Below are 20,983 nucleotides of genomic sequence, written 5' to 3' on the forward strand. Positions count from 1 at the left end.
AAAAAGTTTTAGAGGGACTATTAATCAAATTCCCTAGGATCCCAACAATCTATTTTATACCTAAGATCCACAAAGATCCATCTGAGCCACCTGGTCGACCCATTGTCTCCGGCATAGGGGGGCTGTGCGAACCAATATGTAAATTCATAGACTATTATCTTAGACCACTTGTTGAGTCGCTGCCCTCCTATGCCCGGGATACGATGGATGTCCTTGCCAGGATTGATGGTATGACTCTGGATCAGGATATGCTGTTGGTTACAGCTGATGTGGAGTCGCTGTACACGTGCATCCGGCATCATGATGGTCTTGAGGCCTGCCGCTTTTTTCTCTCCACGAGCAACTGGGGTGGCCCTATGTGTGATCTTATACTTGAACTGCTGCAGTTTGCCCTGTCACACAATTTTTTTGTATTTCGTGATGTGTTTTATTTACAGAAGTGCGGCACTGCCATGGGGGCGGCCTGTGCGCCCTCGTTCGCTAATCTCTTCCTGGGATTCTGGGAGAGGAGCGTTTTTGGCGGGGAGGGTGCCCAGGCCGCGGACCATGTGCAGTGCTGGCTTAGATATATTGATGATTTATTTATAGTCTGGCAGGGCACTGAACATCAGCTGCAGCAGTTTATGGATGGCTTGAATTCAAATGCATATAACATCAAGTTAACTTACAAACATAGCAGGACCGAGCTGGACTTCCTTGATATCAAAATATTGGTGGATGAACGTCTACAATTACAAACTGACGTTTATCGGAAGCCCACCTCGGTCAATGCGCTTTTACATGCGGGATCGAGCCACCCAGTGAGCACTATTAGGGCCATACCGGTGGGTCAATTTTTGCGCATTAGGCGCATCTGCTCGTCGGAGGAGGGATTTGAGCGGCAGGCGGATGACCTGAGTGATAGGTTCCGGATGCGCGGGTACAGCGGCAGGAACATCAAAAAGGGATATATGCGTGCTAAGAGAAGCAGCCGTGCTGCACTCCTACATCCACAAGTGAAGATCAAAACAGGACAGGACCAGATTAGGTTCATCTCAACATACAACGGGCGGTGGGGACAGATGAGGGAGTGTCTCCAACGCCATTGAAATGTATTACATACTGACTCGGTCCTTGCTGGATGTTTACCCAAAAACCCTCTTATGACGGCAAGGAGGAGCCAAAATTTGGCTGATATCCTTGTCCATAGTCACTATGCCCCAGAAATTCCTAATTTCTTCAACTCCCGAGGTCCCCCTCAGGGATGCTTTCCCTGTGGTACATGCGTTGCCTGCAAAAATATCTTAAGGACCACCACTTTCACCTCAGCTGATGGTGCAAAAAACTTTTCTATTAAACAATATATCACCTGTGCTACTACACAGGTGATATATTATGCCACGTGTGGATGTCCCAAAATTTATATCGGCCTGACATCACGCCAATTAAGAATACGCACACGGGAACATGTGCGTGACATTCAGGTGGCAGCCTCTATAACGGATCTTACTTTACTAAAAACTATCCCTAAACATTACAAGTTATTTCATCATTGTAATCCAAAAACCTTCATGGTCAGAGGCATTCAACACGTCCGCAGTGGCATCCGTGGTGGAGATATAAAACGACTTTTAGCACAAAAGGAATGCAGGTGGATCACCATTTTGGGGACAATGTCCCCTAACGGACTTAATGAATCACAGGGATTTGCTTCTTTCCTCTAGTCATATTTATGCGTCTTTTTGCCTGAGTGTGTGCCCTGCCACCTTCTCTGCCATTGGTTTGTTTTTAAAGGCTGGTTTTACTTTTTTGTTTTGGTTTACTTTTTTATTTCCTGTTTAACTACTATATTGTTTTGTCTTTTTTCTATTAAGTGATGATATCCTGTTATATTTCGCCTGTATGACTCCAGTGGTGATCGCCATGATGGCTGAAAAACTACCTTATCCATATTTACCGGACTTTGTTTGCAAGAGCCTGAAGCCGGAAATTCCATATATTGGTGTCCATACTTTGGACTAGAAAAATGGACTATATTATGATTCTCTATAATTGAACTATCGGCATTCGACTCTGTTAATTGCTAGATATATGATAAGTATAGAAACCAATGCATGATATATGTAACTTCTTTTTTGCATACATCACTTGTATTTCCTTGATATGGAGATATTGGATTTCTTGCTGTAATATCCCTAATTTAGCCCCATCATAATATAAACCGCTGTGCGTTTTGTAATTATACGCACCATATAATGCCGCTATTCAGCTTCACTTGGCCCGGCTTGGTTGCCTGGTAACGCGGTGACGCTGGCCGTCCCGTGTGGCCGGATCCGGATGGGCGGGGCGGGGGCGCAGCGGCGCCGGCTTCTGTATACTTGGTTGCCTGGTGACGGCTAGACGTCGGCCGCCCCAGCTGACTAGGTCCGGATGTCCGGTGCTGCTGCGCGCCGGTCCCGCCCTCTGTGTATCTGGTCGCTGGGTAACGGCGAAACTCCGCCCGCTGTATGTGACCGGATCCACTTTGATTAATCCGGTGTATGATGTATATGGTTGCGCACATGCGCGCAAAGTCTATTCACATTGGTGCTTATCATCCAGGTGACTGTGTGTCACCAATATAAATACAGGAACCATCACCTTTGCTAGCCACACCCCCTGAAGAAGGTCATCTCGTACTGGAACGTGCGTTGGGGAATTGGTCCCGGCTCCAGTGCTCTGCATCATGACGGGTAATGTAATTTGACTTAGACCTTTTACATTCTGTTTCTTTGTGCCACCAATGTTTACTGTTTTACCAGAAATATGAAGGCAGTATAGGTGTTGTGATTTATCCAGGGGTAGCAATTAAGCACCTATAGGAATATCCTGTTCTTTAAAGCACCTAGTTACATCTGCCCCCTTTTTCTTATTATTACCTATATGGTGACACATCCAAACCTCTATTTGCCCATGATGTACAGCTCTGTAGCCGGCACCTGATATCTTGGGATCTTTGTATCACTGACCCAGTGTTTATTTTTAGTCCATTTGACTGTTTTACACGTGCTCCTTTTATATTTATCTGTTTTTGTGTACTATTTGGCATTAATAAAAACAATTTTGTATTTTCTATAATTAGCTATGACTCAGTTCTTTTTTTCTATATATTGCTAATGTTTAGTCGCTAAAATTTCTAATATGCAATTAGCATATAGGTGTAGATTTGCACATCGTCCTGCATACTTATAATAATGGTTTGGAGAGGTTATATATTATCCCTGTACCTTTTGCAGAATATCAGTCGGTCCCTGATGTTTTTTCTGGAGAGAAGTGGCTTCTTTGCTGCCCTCCTTGAAACCAGGCCTTGCTCAAAGTGTCTCCGCCTCACAGTGCGTGCAGAAGCACTCACACCAGACTGCTGCCATTCCTGAGCAAGCTTGGCACTGCTGGGAGTCCGATCCCGCAGCTGAAACAGCTTGCTGGTCTTTCTTGGGCGCCCTGGAGCCTTTTTGACAACAATGGAAGCTCTCTCCTTGAAGTTCTTGATGCGATAGATTGTTGACTGAGGTGCAATCTTTGTAGCTGCGATACTCTTCCGTGTTAGGCCATTTTTGTGCAGTGCAATGATGGCTGCACGTGTTTCTTTAGAGATAACCATGGTTAACTGAAGAGAAACAATGATACCAAGCACCAGCCTCCTTTTAAAGTGTCCAGTGATGTCATTCTTACTTAATCATGACTGATTGATCGCCAGCCCTGTCCACATCAACACCCACACCTGTGTTAATGGATCAATCACTAAAACGATGTTAGCTGCTCCTTTTAAGGCAGGACTGCAATGATGTTGAAATGTGTTTCGGGGGTTAAAGTTCATTTTCTGGGCAAATATTGACTTTGCAAGTACAGTAATTGCTGTTAAGCTGATCACTCTGACATTCAGGAGTATATGCAAATTGCCATTAGAAAAAATGAAGCAGTAGACTTTGGAAAAATTAATATTTGTCTCATTCTCAAAATTTTTGTCCATGACTGTATACTGTGTCCTGACAGGCACTGCTGTGCAACGCCAGAACTCCATCAGTGGTCAGGTGTCTGATACTGAACACCAGCTGTCAGGACCCAGCTTAGCTTACAAGTCTGTTACTGTGAGGATGGATGGCCAGCTCCCAAACAGGAGAAGGTGCAGGGCCTAGTACACACCTGACTGCTTCTGCCTCCCCGATAGAACTTGCTATACCAAAACTGTGCTCATCTCTGCCTCTCCTCCTGCCGAGTGCAGCACTGATTGTAGCTGCATAGTGGAGGCAGAAGTCAGTCGTGTACTACAGACCCACTCAGCATCTTCTCTGTCTGGTCACCAGCTGCCCGCAGTGTAAGCAAATGTACAATGGTAGACTAGAGTGGACACAGCAGGGAGCCCCTCTATGGCTGGGGGCCCTGGGCAACTGCCCAGTAGTCTACCCCTAACGTCGGCCCTGATCTCTTAATCCAGAATTATATTCAGATGCCATTGGTGTTGTGTTAAAGGGGATGTTCAGGTTGAAATGAAAGGTCTGCAGTCGACTGCCGAACTGTGACAGTGTATGATGTGCACAATCTCACACTTTCCCTGTACTTCCCATGCCGGTGGGCGATCCGATGACAACTAGCCTCATCTCAATTCTCTACTGAGAAAAATATGTAAGAGCAGGAATCTAGTCAGTACATGAGCACATGAGGAGCACAGACACAAACACTGCAGACTTTACACTTTTGCCCATATAATCCCCTTAATGAGATTTTAATTTGCATTTACCTAAAGCCATTCCTATACAAAAAAAAAAGGAAAAAATAAAAATCAGAACAAAAAAAAGAAATGAACATTGTCCCCCAAAGGGAAAAAAAATGTGAAATAAGTAATGCTGTATTTATTTTCATAGAAAAATATGAAGCCCACCATGACACATTCATACCGTATGTGCTGGTCATTTATTTGTAAGTTGATATCAGGGAGTGAAGAGCTGTAGATACTTTTCCATTATATTCTAGAGCAGTTAGTACATAAATAATTTTTTTCATACAAGTGCCCTAAAAGTTGTAAGTGGCATTTTTAGCATACAATAATGGGTAACAATTTGTCGTTGCTCATCTGTGGTACGGACGGGGTGGTGGAGGGGGAGATCAGGTGAATTGGCCTCCGGGCAGTGAAAATAAATTCCCTTCTTTCTAGACCTGTGGAAGAAGTCGTTCTAGCTTTACCACCATGTTACTGCACAGGTTGCAGTTCTTCCTAGTCAAGCACTGCAGACAATTGCTCTGTAGAGTGGAGGCTTCCTATCCAGAGGTTATTATTTGTTATTTATTAAATGAAGGTGTAACAATATAATGGAAGTAAATATCATCTCTTCTCTAGATCTTTTTGATAGCAGCATGTAATTGTAAGATTTAACTCCTTGGCACTATCTGCTGAATTTATAAGACACTAATGAAAAGCTTGTGTGTTAATCTGCTATGTACAGTACAGTGAGGCATAGGAGGCTACAGGACTGTCATGGCTGGCAGGGGCATAACAGAATGCCTGTCTGTAGGACCCCGACAGACAGAGAATGTTTTCCCATTTTCAATTCTGTGGATTATTCGGATGCTGAGTAAGACTCATGCAGTGAGTGGAGAACAACACAGCTTTCCAGGAACAGTGTTTTTATCCTCTAAATGAATATGCTGTAATTAGAAGTGGTGCAGAACGTTTCACAAAATGTCAATTGCAGGGCTAGCACTGTAAGGGTAGCTTAACAGTATGGTTTTGCACCATGTCAGGCACATAAGTTCGGAAGGTGTGTACTCGACTGTTGGCATCCATCCTGACTATATCATATAATATACTTTTTTTTTTTGCACTGGACCTTTCTATAATCTGTTGTGCTTTCCTATACAGTTAAATGGTATGCAGTCACATAGCAGGAATATGGAGGCCAAAAAAGCCAGATTACTTACCGCCGGTAATACTCTTTTGAGTCCACGACAGCACCCACTGAGAGAGAATCCACCCCTAGTAACAGGAAACCTACCTAAATAAAAGGGGCAGTCCCCCTAGCCCCCTCAATTGGATGACAGAGAATGAGAGGAACCGCCAAGCAAGATTTAGTCCATTGCCATAGCAGGACATTCAATGTAAAATAAACATACACATACATACACACACACACACATATACACACACACATTCACACACCTGTGTACAAACATACAAATCACCACCCAGAGTGAGCTATGCTCAACCATAAAAACTAAGGGATGGACGTGAGTGGGTGCGGTCGTGGACTCCATAAAATAGTATTACCGGTAAGTAATCTGGCTTTTTATCCTCGCCACGACAGCACCCACAGAGACTTTCAGAGGACCATCACCTGGGAGGGACCACCGTGTTGAGGACAGATCTCCCGAAAACCAAGTCAGAGGACGATAAATCAAGCTTATAATGACTATAAAATATAGATGGCGAAGACCATGTTGCAGCCTCACATATGAGATCAATCAGAATTTCTGCCTTCTCAGCCCAGGAGGATGCCATAGCCCATGCTGAATGTGCCTTTATCCCATCCGAAGGACTTTCACCCTTTGCCGAGTAGGAGAGACAGATTGCATCTCTGATCCATTGGGACAAGGTGTTCTTCGTGACCCCAGGCCCCTTCTTGTGGGCCCGAAAGGACACAAAGCCCTGCTCTGCCTCCAGGGATGAGCCATGTCTATATAAATCAGGACAGCTCTCCTCACATCTAAGGTGTGAAATCTCTCTTCCTCAGGAGTTGAAGGATTATCAAAAAAGGAGGGAAGATCTCCCGACTTCTATGAAATCTGGAGGCTACCTTAGGGAGGTATGAAGGGTCTGGCTTCAAAACTACCCTATCCTGAGATACTAACAGGAAGGGAGGATCAATCGATAGAGCCTGAATGTCGCTCACTCTTCTAGCAGAAGTTAAAGCAACTAATAAGGCCGTCTTCAATTAAATGTTTTAAAGAAACAGTCTAAGGGTTCAAACGGAGGCCCTGTCAGGGCATCAAGGACTAGGTCAAGTCCCAAGGGGGCGTGTAATGTGCACCGGGTTGCTACGCTCACATGCTGAAATAAAACGTACAACCCACCTATCCCCTGTAATATTGTGACCATACCGGGCTCCAAGAGCTGAGATCTGAACCTTTAGTGTATTAACTGAAAGACCCAGCTCCTGTCCCCCCTGCAGGAACTCCAGAATGGCAGTAATAGGTACCTCTTTAGAGAAGGTCCTCATATGAAAATTAAGGAACTTCCTCCACACTCTACTATAAATCCGAGAAGGTCCTCATATGAAAATTAAGGAACTTCCTCCACACTCTACTATAAATCCTTGTCATGGATTCCTTCCTACTCTGCAGAAGGGCATCAGACTGCTAGAGAACTACCTTATCCTTTCAATTGCCTCAAGTTCCACGCCGTCAAGAGTAGACCCTTCACCTGAGAATGAAGGAATGGGCCCTGAGAGAGCAGGTCCGGATCTGATGGGAGGATCCACAGGTCGTAAATGGGCATGGCTCTGAGCCATGAAAACCTAGGCCTCTTGGGCCAAAACGGAGAGATGAGGATCACCCTCGCCCTCTCCTCCCTGATGACCAATGGGAGTACCACCATCGGGGGAAACGCATATGCCAGATGAAAAGGCCAAGGGGACTGGAGGGAAATCGACTATTTCCGGCCGGTCTGCTCTGTTCAGAGAGGCAAACCTTCTGACTTCTGTTTGCTCGGGTAGCGAACACGTCTATTTCCGGAAGCCCCCACAAGTCCACTATCTTTCTGGAGATGCGATGACAGAGTCCATTCCCCCTGATGCAAGGTATGGCGACTGAGGAAGTCTGCTCTGAAATTGTCCACTCCTCTGATGTGAAGGGCTGATCGAGATAAGAGATGGGATTCGGCCAGCTCGAGGATCCCCTGTGCCGTAGACATCAGAGCCCATGATCGCGTTCCACCTAGAAGTCATTGGTTTTTTCTATGGATCCCTCCCTGGACTAAGCTATCACCTAAATAAGCCCCCCCAACCAAAAGCGACTAGCATCAGTGGTTACCACCCTCGAGGGTCTCACCACCCACGGAACCCCATCTTGATCTAGCCACCATAATAGGGAGTTAACTACCTCCGATGACAATGTTATCTTGTCATCTAGTCTACCCTGCAGCCACTCCTTCCTCTTGAGCACCTTATGCTGCAGATGTCTAACATGAAACTGGGCCCACTGGACCACCGGAATGCAGGATGTAAGGGAGCCCAGGAGGGACATAACCTTCAGATGTCTCTGAGAGAGGCTATCTATTGCCGTCCTCACATTGCGCATTATTGCCAACATTTTTACCTCTGGGAGGAGGCATTCTGGCTTTCAGAATCTAGATGCAGGCCCTGGATGGTTTGAAGAGTTACCGGGACCAGTCTGGACTTGACCCAGTTGATCATCCATACCAAAGCCTGCAGGGATGAAATTGTGTCAGCAAGTCGATTCTCACATTGGGAGGCAGATCTTCCTACCACTAGGAAGTCATTTAAGTATGAAACTATCAACGTGTCCTTCAACTGCACAAAAGCCATCACTTCCAGCATTAACTTGGTGAAGATCCATGGATAGACCAAAGGGCATAGCCATAAACTGAAAATGACGGATGTGACCCTCCATGATGACTGCCACTGAGAAATTGCTGGAACTCGGCATGAATTGGCAGATGATAATAAGCATCCTTCAAGTCAAGCATCTGGGAAGCAAAAGTTTAATGGCTGATCTTAAAGATTCCATCTTGAAGGTATGGGACCGTATGAAGCTACAGTATTTAACTTCTTTAATGATGGTTCTATATGAACCACCTGGCTTAGAAATCAGAAATAAAGGAGAATAAAATCCCCTCCCCCTCTGATGCCCAAGGACCTCTACAAGCACATGTTTAGATAATAGACCCCTAATTTCCAACTCCAATGCCTCCTGTTGTGCAGGAGACTTTAGAGAAGTCAATGTAAAGGAGTCCGGGGGAATTTGTCCAAATTCTGACTCCAAGCCAGATGAGATGAGGCTTAGGGCTCAGGAATTAGATGTTATTTTTCCCCAATCACGGTAGAAGAATGACAACCTGCCCCCCCACTGGAGGGCCTGGACTAGTGGAACTTGTCTCCGCCTTTGGAGGAAGACCCCCCACAGAGGGCACTTTTCTGTTTGGTCTCTCTATTGCTCCAGCGATCCTGGTTCCTATAGGCTCTCTTCCTACCAAACGGCTGCTTCCTGAAGGCCCTCCTGTAGGATGGGAGAAACTGGTTAGAGAACCCCTTCTATCTTTCTTTGGCCTTGGTGAGGATATTATCAAGCACCTTGCCGAACAGGTACTCACTCTGGCACGGAATTGCGCATAGTTTTGACTTAAGACTGTGCATCCCATTTCCAGCCCTTTAGCCACAAGGCACGGCAAGCAGCATTAGCCAGTCCAGCTGATCTGGCCGCCAATCGTAAGTAGCTTGCGGAGGCATCCGCCAAATAAGCTGTAGCCTCTCTGATCAGAGGGATAGAGGACAGGGACCCTGTTCTTTATCTGCTCCTCCAATTGATCCACTCAAAGCAGCATCGATCTTGCCGTACAAGTGCTTGAGATAGCCGGTTTGAATGTTACAGAACACGTCAGGAAAACCTCCCAATGCATACTGTGGGCTAGGTCCACAGACACAGTTTGGCCCTAGCCCAATATGTAGCACATTTTTAACATGCCAAGCCACGTAGCAAAGTATGCTGTGCACCCGATCTGTGAGAACATGCAAGAGTTTAGTTAAGTAACTCCAAAGATCAACCAAAAGATATTTTTACCTTTGCTCGCTTTCCTGGAGGAAGTAAACTGTCATACACTATGTAGGTTACCACAACATGCATTGCAGTTATTAAAACTGGCTACAATTAGCTGTAACTGCATAAACTTGTTTTACCTAACTAGTTGTAAGAAAGATATAACTAATAAAAGTGCTTTCAATTCCTATCCTTGTAATTGTAAACTAAAGCAACATCCAGAATAGGAGATCTAAGTGGGCTTCCTCTGTCACCCCAGACACACTGCATTATAACTCTGTGGCAGAGTATTGTATTATACGTGGGAGCAATCTCAGTCTATCCCATCTCAAAGCCGCGACATGTCAGCTGTTTTGTACAGCTGACACGTGCGCGCAATGAGCCCATTAACTAGTTAAATGCCGCTGTCAATCGCTGACAGCGGCATTTAACTAGCGCTCCCGGCCAGAAGTACTCACACCGCTGACCCCCGTCACATGATCGGGGGTCATCAGTGCATTGCCATAACAACCAGAGGTCTCCTTGAGACCTCTATGGTTGTTGATGGCCGATTGCTTTGAGCGCCACCCTGTGGTCGGCGTTCAAAGCAACCCTGCATTTCTGCTACATACAGGTGATCTGTGCTTCACCTCTATGTAGCAGAGGCGATCGAGTTGTGCATGCTTCTAGCCTCCTATGCTATTGAAGCATGCCAAAATTTAAAAAAAAAAAAAAAAAGTGTTTAAAAATATATATATATAAAAAAAAAAAAAAAAAAAATGTATACAGTGCCTAAAAGTAGTATTCAACCCCCTGCAGATTTAGCAGGTTTAATAAGATGCAAATAAGTTAGAGCCTTCAAACTTCAAACAAGAGCAGGATTTATTAACAGAAGCATAAATCTTACAAACCAAAAAGTTTTGTTGCTCAGTTAAATTTGTATACATTTTAAACATAAAAGTGTGGGTCAATTATTATTCAACCCCTAGGTTTAATATTTTGTGGAATAACCTTTGTTTGCAATTACAGCTAATAATCATCTTTTATAAGACCTGATCAGGCCGGCACAGGTCTCTGGAGTTATCTTGGCCCACTCCTCCATGCAGATCTTCTCCAAGTTATCTAGGTTCTTTGGGTGTCTCATGTGGACTTTAATCTTGAGCTCCTTCCACAAGTTTTCAATTGGGTTAAGGTCAGGAGACTGACTAGGCCACTGCAACACCTTGATTTTTTGCCTCTTGAACCAGGCCTTGGTTTTCTTGGCTGTGTGCTTTGGGTCGTTGTCTTGTTGGAAGATGAAATGACGACCCATCTTAAGATCCTTGATGGAGGAGCGGAGGTTCTTGGCCAAAATCTCCAGGTAGGCCGTGCTATCCATCTTCCCATGGATGCGGACCAGATGGCCAGGCCCCTTGGCTGAGAAACAGCCCCACAGCATGATGCTGCCACCACCATGCTTGACTGTAGGGATGGTATTCTTGGGGTCGTATGCAGTGCCATCCAGTCTCCAAACGTCACGTGTGTGGTTGGCACCAAAGATCTCGATCTTGGTCTCATCAGACCAGAGAACCTTGAACCAGTCAGTCTCAGAGTCCTCCAAGTGATCATGAGCAAACTGTAGACGAGCCTTGACATGACGCTTTGAAAGTAAAGGTACCTTACGGGCTCGTCTGGAACGGAGACCATTGCGGTGGAGTACGTTACTTATGGTATTGACTGAAACCAATGTCCCCACTGCCAAGAGATCTTCCCGGAGCTCCTTCCTTGTTGTCCTTGGGTTAGCCTTGACTCTTCGGACAAGCCTGGCCTCGGCACGGGAGGAAACTTTCAAAGGCTGTCCAGGCCGTGGAAGGCTAACAGTAGTTCTATAAGCCTTCCACTTCCGGATGATGCTCCCAACAGTGGAGACAGGTAGGCCCCTCCTTGGAAAGGGTTTTGTACCCCTTGCCAGCCTTGTGACCCTCCACAATCTTGTCTCTGATGGCCTTGGAATGCTCCTTTGTCTTTCCCATGTTGACCATGTTTGAGTGCTGTTCACAAGTTTGGGGAGGGTCTTAAATAGTCAGAAAAGGCTGGAAAAAGAGATAATTAATCCAAACATGTGAAGCTCATTGTTCTTTGTGCCTGAACTACTTCTTAATACTTTAGGGGAACCAAACAGAATTCTGGTGGGTTGAGGGGTTGAATAATAAATGACCCTCTGAAAAGACTTTTCCCAATTTAAAAAAAAACAAAACAAAGAAAGAACATTCTTTTTTGCTGCAGTGCATTTCACACTTCCAGGCTGATCTACAGTCCAAATGTCACAATGCCAAGTTAATTCCAAATGTGTAAACCTGCTAAATCTGCAGGGGATTGAATACTACTTGTAGGCACTACCCCCCTTTCGCCCCAATCAAAATAAAACAAACAAAAAAAAAAAAATCAAACCTACACATTTGGTATCACCGCGTTCAGAATCGCCCGATCAATAAAAACAAAGGATTAACCTGATCGCTAAATGGCGTAGCGAGAAGAAAAAATCAAAACGCCAAAATTACGTTTTTTTGGTCGCCGCAACATTGAATTAAAATGCAATAATGGGCGATAAAAAGAACGTATCTGCACCAAAATGGTACCATTAAAAACGCCAGCTCGGCACGCAAAAAATAAGCCCTCACCCAACCCCAGATCACGAAAATTGGAGACACTACGGGTATCGGAAAATGGAGCAATTTTTTTTTTTTTAAGCAAACTTTGGAATTTTTTTTACCACTTAGATAAAAAGAGAACCTAGACATGTTTGGCATCTATGAACTCGTACTGACCTGGAGAATCATAATGGCAGGTTAGTTTTAGCCAAACAACCAACAAGTGTGAGATTGCACTTTTTTTGCAATTTCATCGCACTTGGAATTTATTCCCATTTTCTGTTACACGGCATGGTAAAACCAATGGTATCGTTCAAAAGTACATCTCGTCCCGCAAAAAATAAGCCCTCACATGGCCATATTGACGGAAAAATAAAAAAAGTTATGGCTCTGGGAAGGAGGGGAGTGAAAAACGAAAACTAAAAAGCGGAAAAAGCTCCGTGGGTGAAGGGGTTAATAGCTAACGAAGAGGCCATGGAAATTGGCCCTCCTCCCAGGCTAAGAACAGCAGCCCTCAGCTGCCACAGAAACAGCACATCAATAAGATGCACCAAATCTGGCGTTTAGCTTCACTCTTCCAACTTGCCCTGTGGCAGTGGCAAGTGGGGTAATATTTGTGGGGTTGATGTCACCTTTGTGGAGATTAGTAATGGAGAAGCGTCTAATAAAATCCTTTATTTGAAATAAAACTCAGCACTTTAAAACATATAAAAATAAAAATCAAAAGGTTATACTCACCTTACACCTAATCCACTGATGCCTATGTCCCCTGTAAAAAATAAAAAATAATAAACAACCATATCCCTCAGCTGTCCCACAGGGATCCAGATTATTTGATAGCGGTCACATCAGTAATGCGACCACTAACCCCGCCAGCCAAAACACACTGACAGGAACATAAATCGCTCCTGCTGTATCTAGAACTGAACTTCCATGAGAAAGTTCATTGGAGTTCATAGCTGAACCACAGTGAACTCACTTACAGCACAGCTGCGTAAGAACTTTCTCACGCAGTGGGCGGTACCATAAGTGAGGTCACCAGGGTTCATCAGCTTTGAATTTTGCTTTACTTTCTCACATCAGCTCAGCACTTACATGCTGCAGGAGAGATTCTGGTCCTGTCTGTGTTCCGGCTGGGGTGGATAGCGGTCATATCACTGATGTGATCACTATCCAAATCATCCTGATCGTTGTGGGACAGTATGGATTATCTTCACATTGGCTAGGTCAGGGATATGGTTGTTTTTTATTAATTTTTTTTTTTTAAGGGGAAATGGGCATTGTTGGATTAGGCATAAGGCGAGTACAATGGCTCTTATTTTTACTTCAAAATATAAGGAGTGTATGTCTTTCTTTCAAATAAAGGATTTTATTAAGGCTTATAGACGCCTCTCCATTACGATCCTGTGGGCTTGATGCCAGTGGCCATAAATCAGCTGACATTTACCCCACTACCATTACCCCACTTGCCACCGCACTAGGACAAGTGGGAAGATCCGGGCAAAGCAACAGAATTGGTGCATTTAATACATGCACCTTTTCTGGGGTGGCTGTGCGCTGTCATTTTTAGGCTGCCATGGTGGGGAGGGGGCAACATCCTTGGCCCCATAACAGCCTGAGAATACCAGAACCCAGGTCTCTGCTTTAGCTTGGCTGGCAAAAATTTTGGTGGTGGAGGGTTTAACGCATGCCATTTTTAAAATTCTTTAAAACAATATGAAAAGAAAAAAAAAAAAAACCGGCATGGGGACATGGGGACCCCTCTATTCTTGATAACCAGCCATGATGTAGCTTGCACTGTTTATAAAAAAAAATAGAAACAGGAGTTCATGTTTTAAATGTACTTATAGCACAGGCGCCGATAGTAGTGCCTGCTCTTGCTGTTTTCAGTGAGAGCAGGCAAAGGCTGATGGGAGTAGTACTCATCAGCCGACACCAGTGACCGAAGGTAAACTTTTTACTGCTGGTTGCAGCGGCTGTCTCACGCTGTTTTCTGACAGTGTTGGAACCACAGCTCTCTGACCTGCGGTAATGATCTTACCGCTGATCAGAGTCAGTGTATGCCTAGCTGTCATGCAGATGACAGCGTGGCAAACAGATGTCTGGGCTCCCCACTCATCTGAATGGGGTCCAGGTACCTTTCTAGTACTCAAATCGAATGTCAATTTAGTTGTTTGGCCGATCCCACTGGACCCAAACATCCACGGGTTTGCCCATCACTACTCCTGATGCTGCTTTGTTACATCAACATGCAAAGTGTTGATTCTTCTCCTCAAACAAGTGTCTGTTTGGGGTTGACACGGAGAATGAGTGGCCCCTGTGCGCAGCTCCTCCCTATTCACAGACAGCCCATAATTGTGACAATCCGGTGACCTCAAAGATTCACTGCTACTCCTTTGGCAAAAAGGGTTGCCAATTCCAAATTTATCTGGACGGGTAATCAAAAAAATAAATAAATAAAAAAATCGGCTAGACAAATATTTTTTATTGATTCATTGGAGAACAATTATCAGAATTTTCAGCTGTAGAAAAAGGTCTTCTAAATTAAGATATCAGCTGCAATCACTATATTTTGACTGCAATTATTTTAACCTGTATGGTTTGTTGAGCTTTAAAAAAAACAAACAAAAAAAAACACGGATTCCGCAATTTGTTTTTTTACACTTTTTTTTTTTGCAGACAAGGCAAAAAGTGACCAGTTTTTAAAGGACTGTCCTGCAATTTCTGGTTGGTAGGCAATCCTGATTATGCCACCCGTCTGGAGTACATAGTCTTTCTGGTGATGGAGGTTTATGCTGGATCAGATAATTTGTAGCGTTTACCTGTAGACACAAGGAGACGTACTATGGAATTTGCAGTAATCCCACTATAGATTTTAAAAGGTGAATGTGCACTTATAAAAAAGGACGGTTTGAGAGGAACAGGAAAGAAACACCACACCAAACATAAGCCACAAAAGAAATGTTTTATACTAAAAGTTCAATTTGTAATGTACAAACTGTTGACTATGGAACAGAAAGTGATCCGGCAGTCATCGAAAAATCACTGATCAAGTTAAGCGATTGCTTCTAGCAGGATTCCCAGCGAATATGTCGTGTACTGTAGCTGTGGTAATGCTGATGAAAGAACGGGTGCTAATCATTTTCTTGTCGCTATACATACTCATTTCAAGGTTTTATCTAAGAGATCAATACTGAATTCATGGCTCCACATTATGGCTGATTGTTGACCATGACTCCTGAAGGTTGTAAGAGCGTCATCTAGGGATAATTCACTGGAACTTTATGCCTTGAGCTAATGGCAAATCCTTGCTGTAGTTGATTGTACTGGAAAGAAGATAGAAAATAGTTTTAAAAAATGCTCAATCATAAGCTTTGGAGCCTCAGCCCAATTACTGTAAAGACCCCAATTCTATTTCATTAATCCTCTGTTCTCAGCACATTTAATTGACAAATTAAAAAAAACAAAACAAAAAAAACACCACTTAGGCTGCTTTCACACTAGCGTCGGTACGGGGCCATCGCGCTGCGTCGGCCCGACGTACCGACGCATACTGTGCAAAAAAATGCCCGACGTTGGCAGTGAAAGCAGTCTTAAGACGCTTCCGCTGCTTCATTGTAAGGTCCGGGGAGGAGGGGGTGGAGTTTTGGCCGCGCATGCGCGGTCGAAAATGGCAGTCTCGACGCACAAAAAAATGTTACATGTAACTTTGTGGCGGCGGCCGCCAAAACACGACGCAACCGTCGCACGACGGATGTGACATGTGGCGATACGTCGCAATGCGTCGGTAATGTAAGTCTATGGAAAAAAAACGCATCCTTCAGACAACTTTGCAGGATGCGTTTTTTCTCCTAAACGACGCATTGCAACGTCCGCCAAAAAAAGCTAGTGTGAAAGTAGCCTTAAAAGATATTCAGATCGGCGCCGTTATACTGAGCAATATGATACCCTAGTTGATGAAATCCATCTTATGGTTGTTTCATTGTTATTAATTTTGTGCTAATGAGATTCTCGTGTCCCAAGGTGGGGTTGAGGTATGTGGTGCTCTGAATAGGTATTCATAATGCAGACTGCTGACAGGGCACTGATCCCTCACTGATCTGCCCCCTAGTTTGTATAAGGAATATACTAATGGGTGTATTTAAAAGAAAAATTAAAAAAAAAAATCATGTCACTTCACCAAAATGGTGGTGCCTGCACACTATCACTTGTCAATTAGTGCCTATCAAATTGCTGTGCTAAAAGGAAAAAAAAAAAAAAACACACCTCAAAATGGCGCCATCAGCTGCGCCTGCGCATTAGCATCTATCAGGTTCTGATGCAGCAACAAGGGGCGGGCGGAGGTGCTTGCGCTGAGACCTCATCTCCTCAGATCTTGGTGCCGAGACCTCCATTTGTGCACGCACCGTCCCCGGTAGCCATTTTCAGGAGTCCACCGAATAGTGAACTATGGAAGTGCGGCGGCTCCGGGCTTCCATAAAATGTCGGCGGAGCCCCCACACCACCGAACTGCAGCACTTAACACCCCCTCATCCCAGCCTGCCTCCTCCAGCAGCAACCCTGGGACCCTGCTCCACAGCGGCCGGCATGATATATTCGCATTATTAGACGCACCCATTTTACCCCAAAATTTGGGAGAAAAAAAAGTGAGTCTTATAATCCTAAAAATATGGTAAATGCTATAATTCTCTGTATTTTAATGCAATACATGAGCAGCCAGATGGCATTCATTTATATACTTGTATTTATGTATGTAAATAGTAAGCTAATGAGAATACCTACAGTGAATATTTTATTTGATTGGCAGCATGTATTAAGCACTAGCTGTATGAACTCAGCCAGGTAGGTTTGACTCTGAAATGTTGCCGTGTTTCAAGGAAAAACACACTTTAAAAACGGGTGGCTTCTCCCAACCCACTGCCCTGGAGTGACAGCTCTCAGAACTCTCCCTATCATTCAGGGCAGGGGATGATGCCTGTCCGCCCAGTCTGCAGCGCGGCTCCGTAACTCACGGCTTTTAAAGTAGGTTTTTCTCAGAAACACTGCAGTGCTTCAGAGTCAAACATGCCTGGCTGACATCATACTGCCGGCGCCAGATACGTAAAATGTCCTTTACGAGTCTGAAATCTACTAATCTACCGCACCTGTACTATTGTATATAACCACTGCACTCCATTTTGTGGGTTCTTCTTTTTATTTTATACCTTGCTAAAATGTAACAGAATTTAAGCCACGTACCATGTAGATCTTCTCATATAATGTTTCCAGGAATCACTGCCAGACTCTCGTCCACCTCCTGTGTGCTTTTCACCACCTAAGAGGAGTAATGTAGAAGTAAATAAATATAAATGAAAGTACAGATGCCCTTGTAGGCCCAGTGCATGCATTCTTCCATTAAAACCAATAGGACTACTAAGGAAAAGAAAAATGTTTGCAATCAAGGCGTGTACTTCTTCCCCTACATGAGGCTGACCAATCATCAATAGGCAGAAACACTAGGGAAATAAGAACGTCCCCACAATAGCTTAGATTAGCATTATCAGTGGGATTCATGTAATGGAGACAGTCAGATCTCCTCCCTGGTCTCACTGCAGAGCGGCGTGTGAATACAAAGTGCTGAGTCAGAGCGGTGCAGCAAGTCAGGTACTGATAGTGTCCTTGGGCTATAGATCTTATATCTATAGTATAGGACTATAACAAACTAGATTAGAGGTGTTAAGCTGTAGACTTGGACTGGGAAATGGTAATTGAAGTTTAATATAGATAAATAGAATAAATTAGCATATAAATTATACATTTTATTTCCATGCTCAAAAGTAACCCTTGGTGAAACTAAAAAAATAAAGTAAAAAGACTTGAATGTATGCAGCGGACAAGTGTAGTTACCAATGCCAGCCAGCTGCTTAAAAGCATAAATATTCATAGGATGCATTTAAAGAGGAATCGATGCTGTGGACAAAAATGTAGTTTTCGCTCTATCCAAGTCAATAGTGTGGCCACACCTAGAATACAGTACACAATTTTTTGATCCAATGTAAAAGGACATGGCTGAATTAGAGTGGGTGCAGAGAAGAAGGATCAAAGTTATTAAGGGTATGGGTGAACTGCAGTATCAAGCATGGGGTTATTCACTTTGTAATAAGATCTCCAATAAGCCTTTATTTCTCCAATGGACAAATACACTGCTCAAAAAATATATAAAGGGAACACTTACAACAGAATATAACTCCAAGTAAATCAAACTTCTGTGAAATCAAACTGTCCACTTAGGAAGCAACACTGTTTGACAATCAATTTCACATGCTGTTGTGCAAATGAAATAGACAACAGATGGAAATTATTGGCAATTATAAAGACACACTCAATAAAAGGAGTGGTTCTGCAGGTGGGGACCACAGACTAAATTTTAGTACCAATGCTTTCTGGCTGATGTTTTGGTCACTTTTGAATCTTGGTTGTGCTTTCACATTCCTGGTAGCATGAGACGGACTCTACAACCTACACAAGTGGCTCTGGTAGTGCAGCTCATCCAGGATGGAACATCAATGCGAGCTGTGGCAAGAAGGTTTGCTGTGTGTCAGCGTAGTGTCCAGAGGCGGGAGGCGCTACCAGGAGACAGGCCAGTACACCAGGAGACGTGGAGGGGGCCTTAGGAGGGCAACAACACAGCAGCAGGACCGCTACCTCAGCCTTTGTGCAAGGAGGAACACTGCCAGAGCCCTGCAAATTGACTTCCAGCAGGCCCCAAATGAGCATGTGTCTGCACAAATGGTTAGAAACCGACTCCATGAGGAGGATCTGAGTGCCCGAGGTCCCCATATGGGGGTTGTGCTCACAGTCCAACACCATGCAGGACGCTTGGCATTTGCCACAGAACACCAGGATTGGCAAATTCGTCACTGGCGCCCTGAGCTCTTCACAGATGAAAGCAGGTTCACACTGAGCACATGTGACAGACGTAAGAGTCTGGAGACACCGTGGAGAGCGATCTGCTGCCTGCAACATCCTTCAGCATGACGGTTTGGCAGTGGGTCAGTAACGGTGTGGGGTGGCATTTCTTTGGAGGGCTGCACAGCCCTTCATGTGCTCACCAGAGGTAGCCTGACTGCCATTAGGTACCGAGATGAGATCCTCAGACCCCTTGTGAGACCATATGCTGGTGCAGTTGGCCCTGGGTTCCTCCTAATGCAGGACAATGCCAGACCTCATATGGCTAGTGTGTCAGCAGTTCCTGCAAGATGAAGGCATTGAAGCTATGGACTAGCCCGCCCCTTTCCCAGACCTGAATCCGACTGAACATATCTGGGACATCATGTCTTGCACCATCCACCAACGTTACATTGCACCACAGACTGTCCAGGAGTTGGCGGATGCTTAATCTAGGTCTGGGAGGAGATCCCTCAGGAGACCATCCGCCGCCTCATCAGGAGCATGCCCAAGCATTGTAGGGAGGTCATACAGGCACGTGGAGGCCACACACACACAGTCAGAATAATTTCCTTGTCTTGAGGCATTTGCACTGAAGTTGGATCAGCCTGTAACTTCATTTTCCTCTTTGATTTTGAGCATCATTCCAACTCCAGACCTCCGTGGGATATTAGTTGTGATTTACGTAGATCATTTTTAGTTTTATTGTTCTCAACACATTCCACTATGTAATCAATAAAGATTAACAACTGGAAGATTTCATTCAGTGATATCTAGGATGTGGAATTTTAGTGTTCCCTTTATTTTTTTTGAGCAGTGTATATATATGATGGACAGTGCAGAGATTTTGCCAATGATTTTTTTTGCATGTGGGCCTAGAACTAGGGGGCACACTGTGTCTAGAGGACAGAAGGCTAATCACACATGGATGATATTTTTACTGTAAGAGCAGCGAGTCTGTCAAAGCATGTTAGAATGAATACACAAATCCTATAAAGAGGCAAGACACCCACAGAGAATATATTATTCCATGAATAATATATATGGGTGAAGGGATTAGTGTGACAGGTGCAGTGCCAAAATCATTGAAATCATATAAAAAAGGAATAGCACCAAAAGAACCATGAACAAAAAGTTAAAGCTTTCACAAACATATAAGGCGGCGGCACTGCGCCGAAACGCACGTTGGGGCATCGGCACCACAAGCTCCAGGTAACACCAGGCATTTCTTTACCTCTTTACTTTATATCTTTGCTCAAGCGCATGTATTGATTCTTTACACAGCCCTATTGGACTCCATCCACTATAGTATCTTTGACTCTTACATGATCATCTGGTCCATGGGATTCTTAGTTTTGCACAATGGCACTTGTACTTTTGAGCTAGTTACAATGTGTTTACTCTGCCTGTCTGTTATCTGTCCAAGTTGTGGTTCCATTTCTGTGGCTTACCATTGTCATCACCCCACTACCAGTGTTTATACATTTTTTTTTATTTTTTTTATTTGTTTGTTCAATAAAGCTTTAAATTTTTATTAATGGTTGCTTTGGTGCTATTCCTTTTGATAGGATATCTATGTTAGAATGAATGAATGATTTATTTAAAAAGTTCAAGGAGGGACTGGACCATTTTCTTGTAAAATATATTATAAGTTAAGAGCACTA

At 44.1% G+C, this 20,983-nt stretch overlaps 1 protein-coding gene across 1 annotated transcript in view; it reads right to left on the bottom strand.

Annotated features, from left to right (window-relative positions):
* Nucleotides 1-15,338: 15,338 nt before the first annotated feature.
* The window catches only part of ALDH7A1 (aldehyde dehydrogenase 7 family member A1), a 57,777-nt gene continuing 52,132 nt past the window's right edge, over nucleotides 15,339-20,983 (bottom strand). Inside the window, exons 17-18 of the mRNA XM_077291183.1 lie at nucleotides 17,631-17,706; nucleotides 15,339-15,718 (exon numbers count right to left, since the gene is read on the bottom strand). Coding sequence (XP_077147298.1) covers nucleotides 15,664-15,718; nucleotides 17,631-17,706 — 131 coding nt within the window. The 3' untranslated portion in view covers nucleotides 15,339-15,663. The remainder of the gene's footprint in view (nucleotides 15,719-17,630; nucleotides 17,707-20,983) is intronic.

Source organism: Ranitomeya variabilis, chromosome 1, assembly GCF_051348905.1.
Source record: "Ranitomeya variabilis isolate aRanVar5 chromosome 1, aRanVar5.hap1, whole genome shotgun sequence".
Lineage (NCBI taxonomy): Eukaryota > Metazoa > Chordata > Amphibia > Anura > Dendrobatidae > Ranitomeya > Ranitomeya variabilis.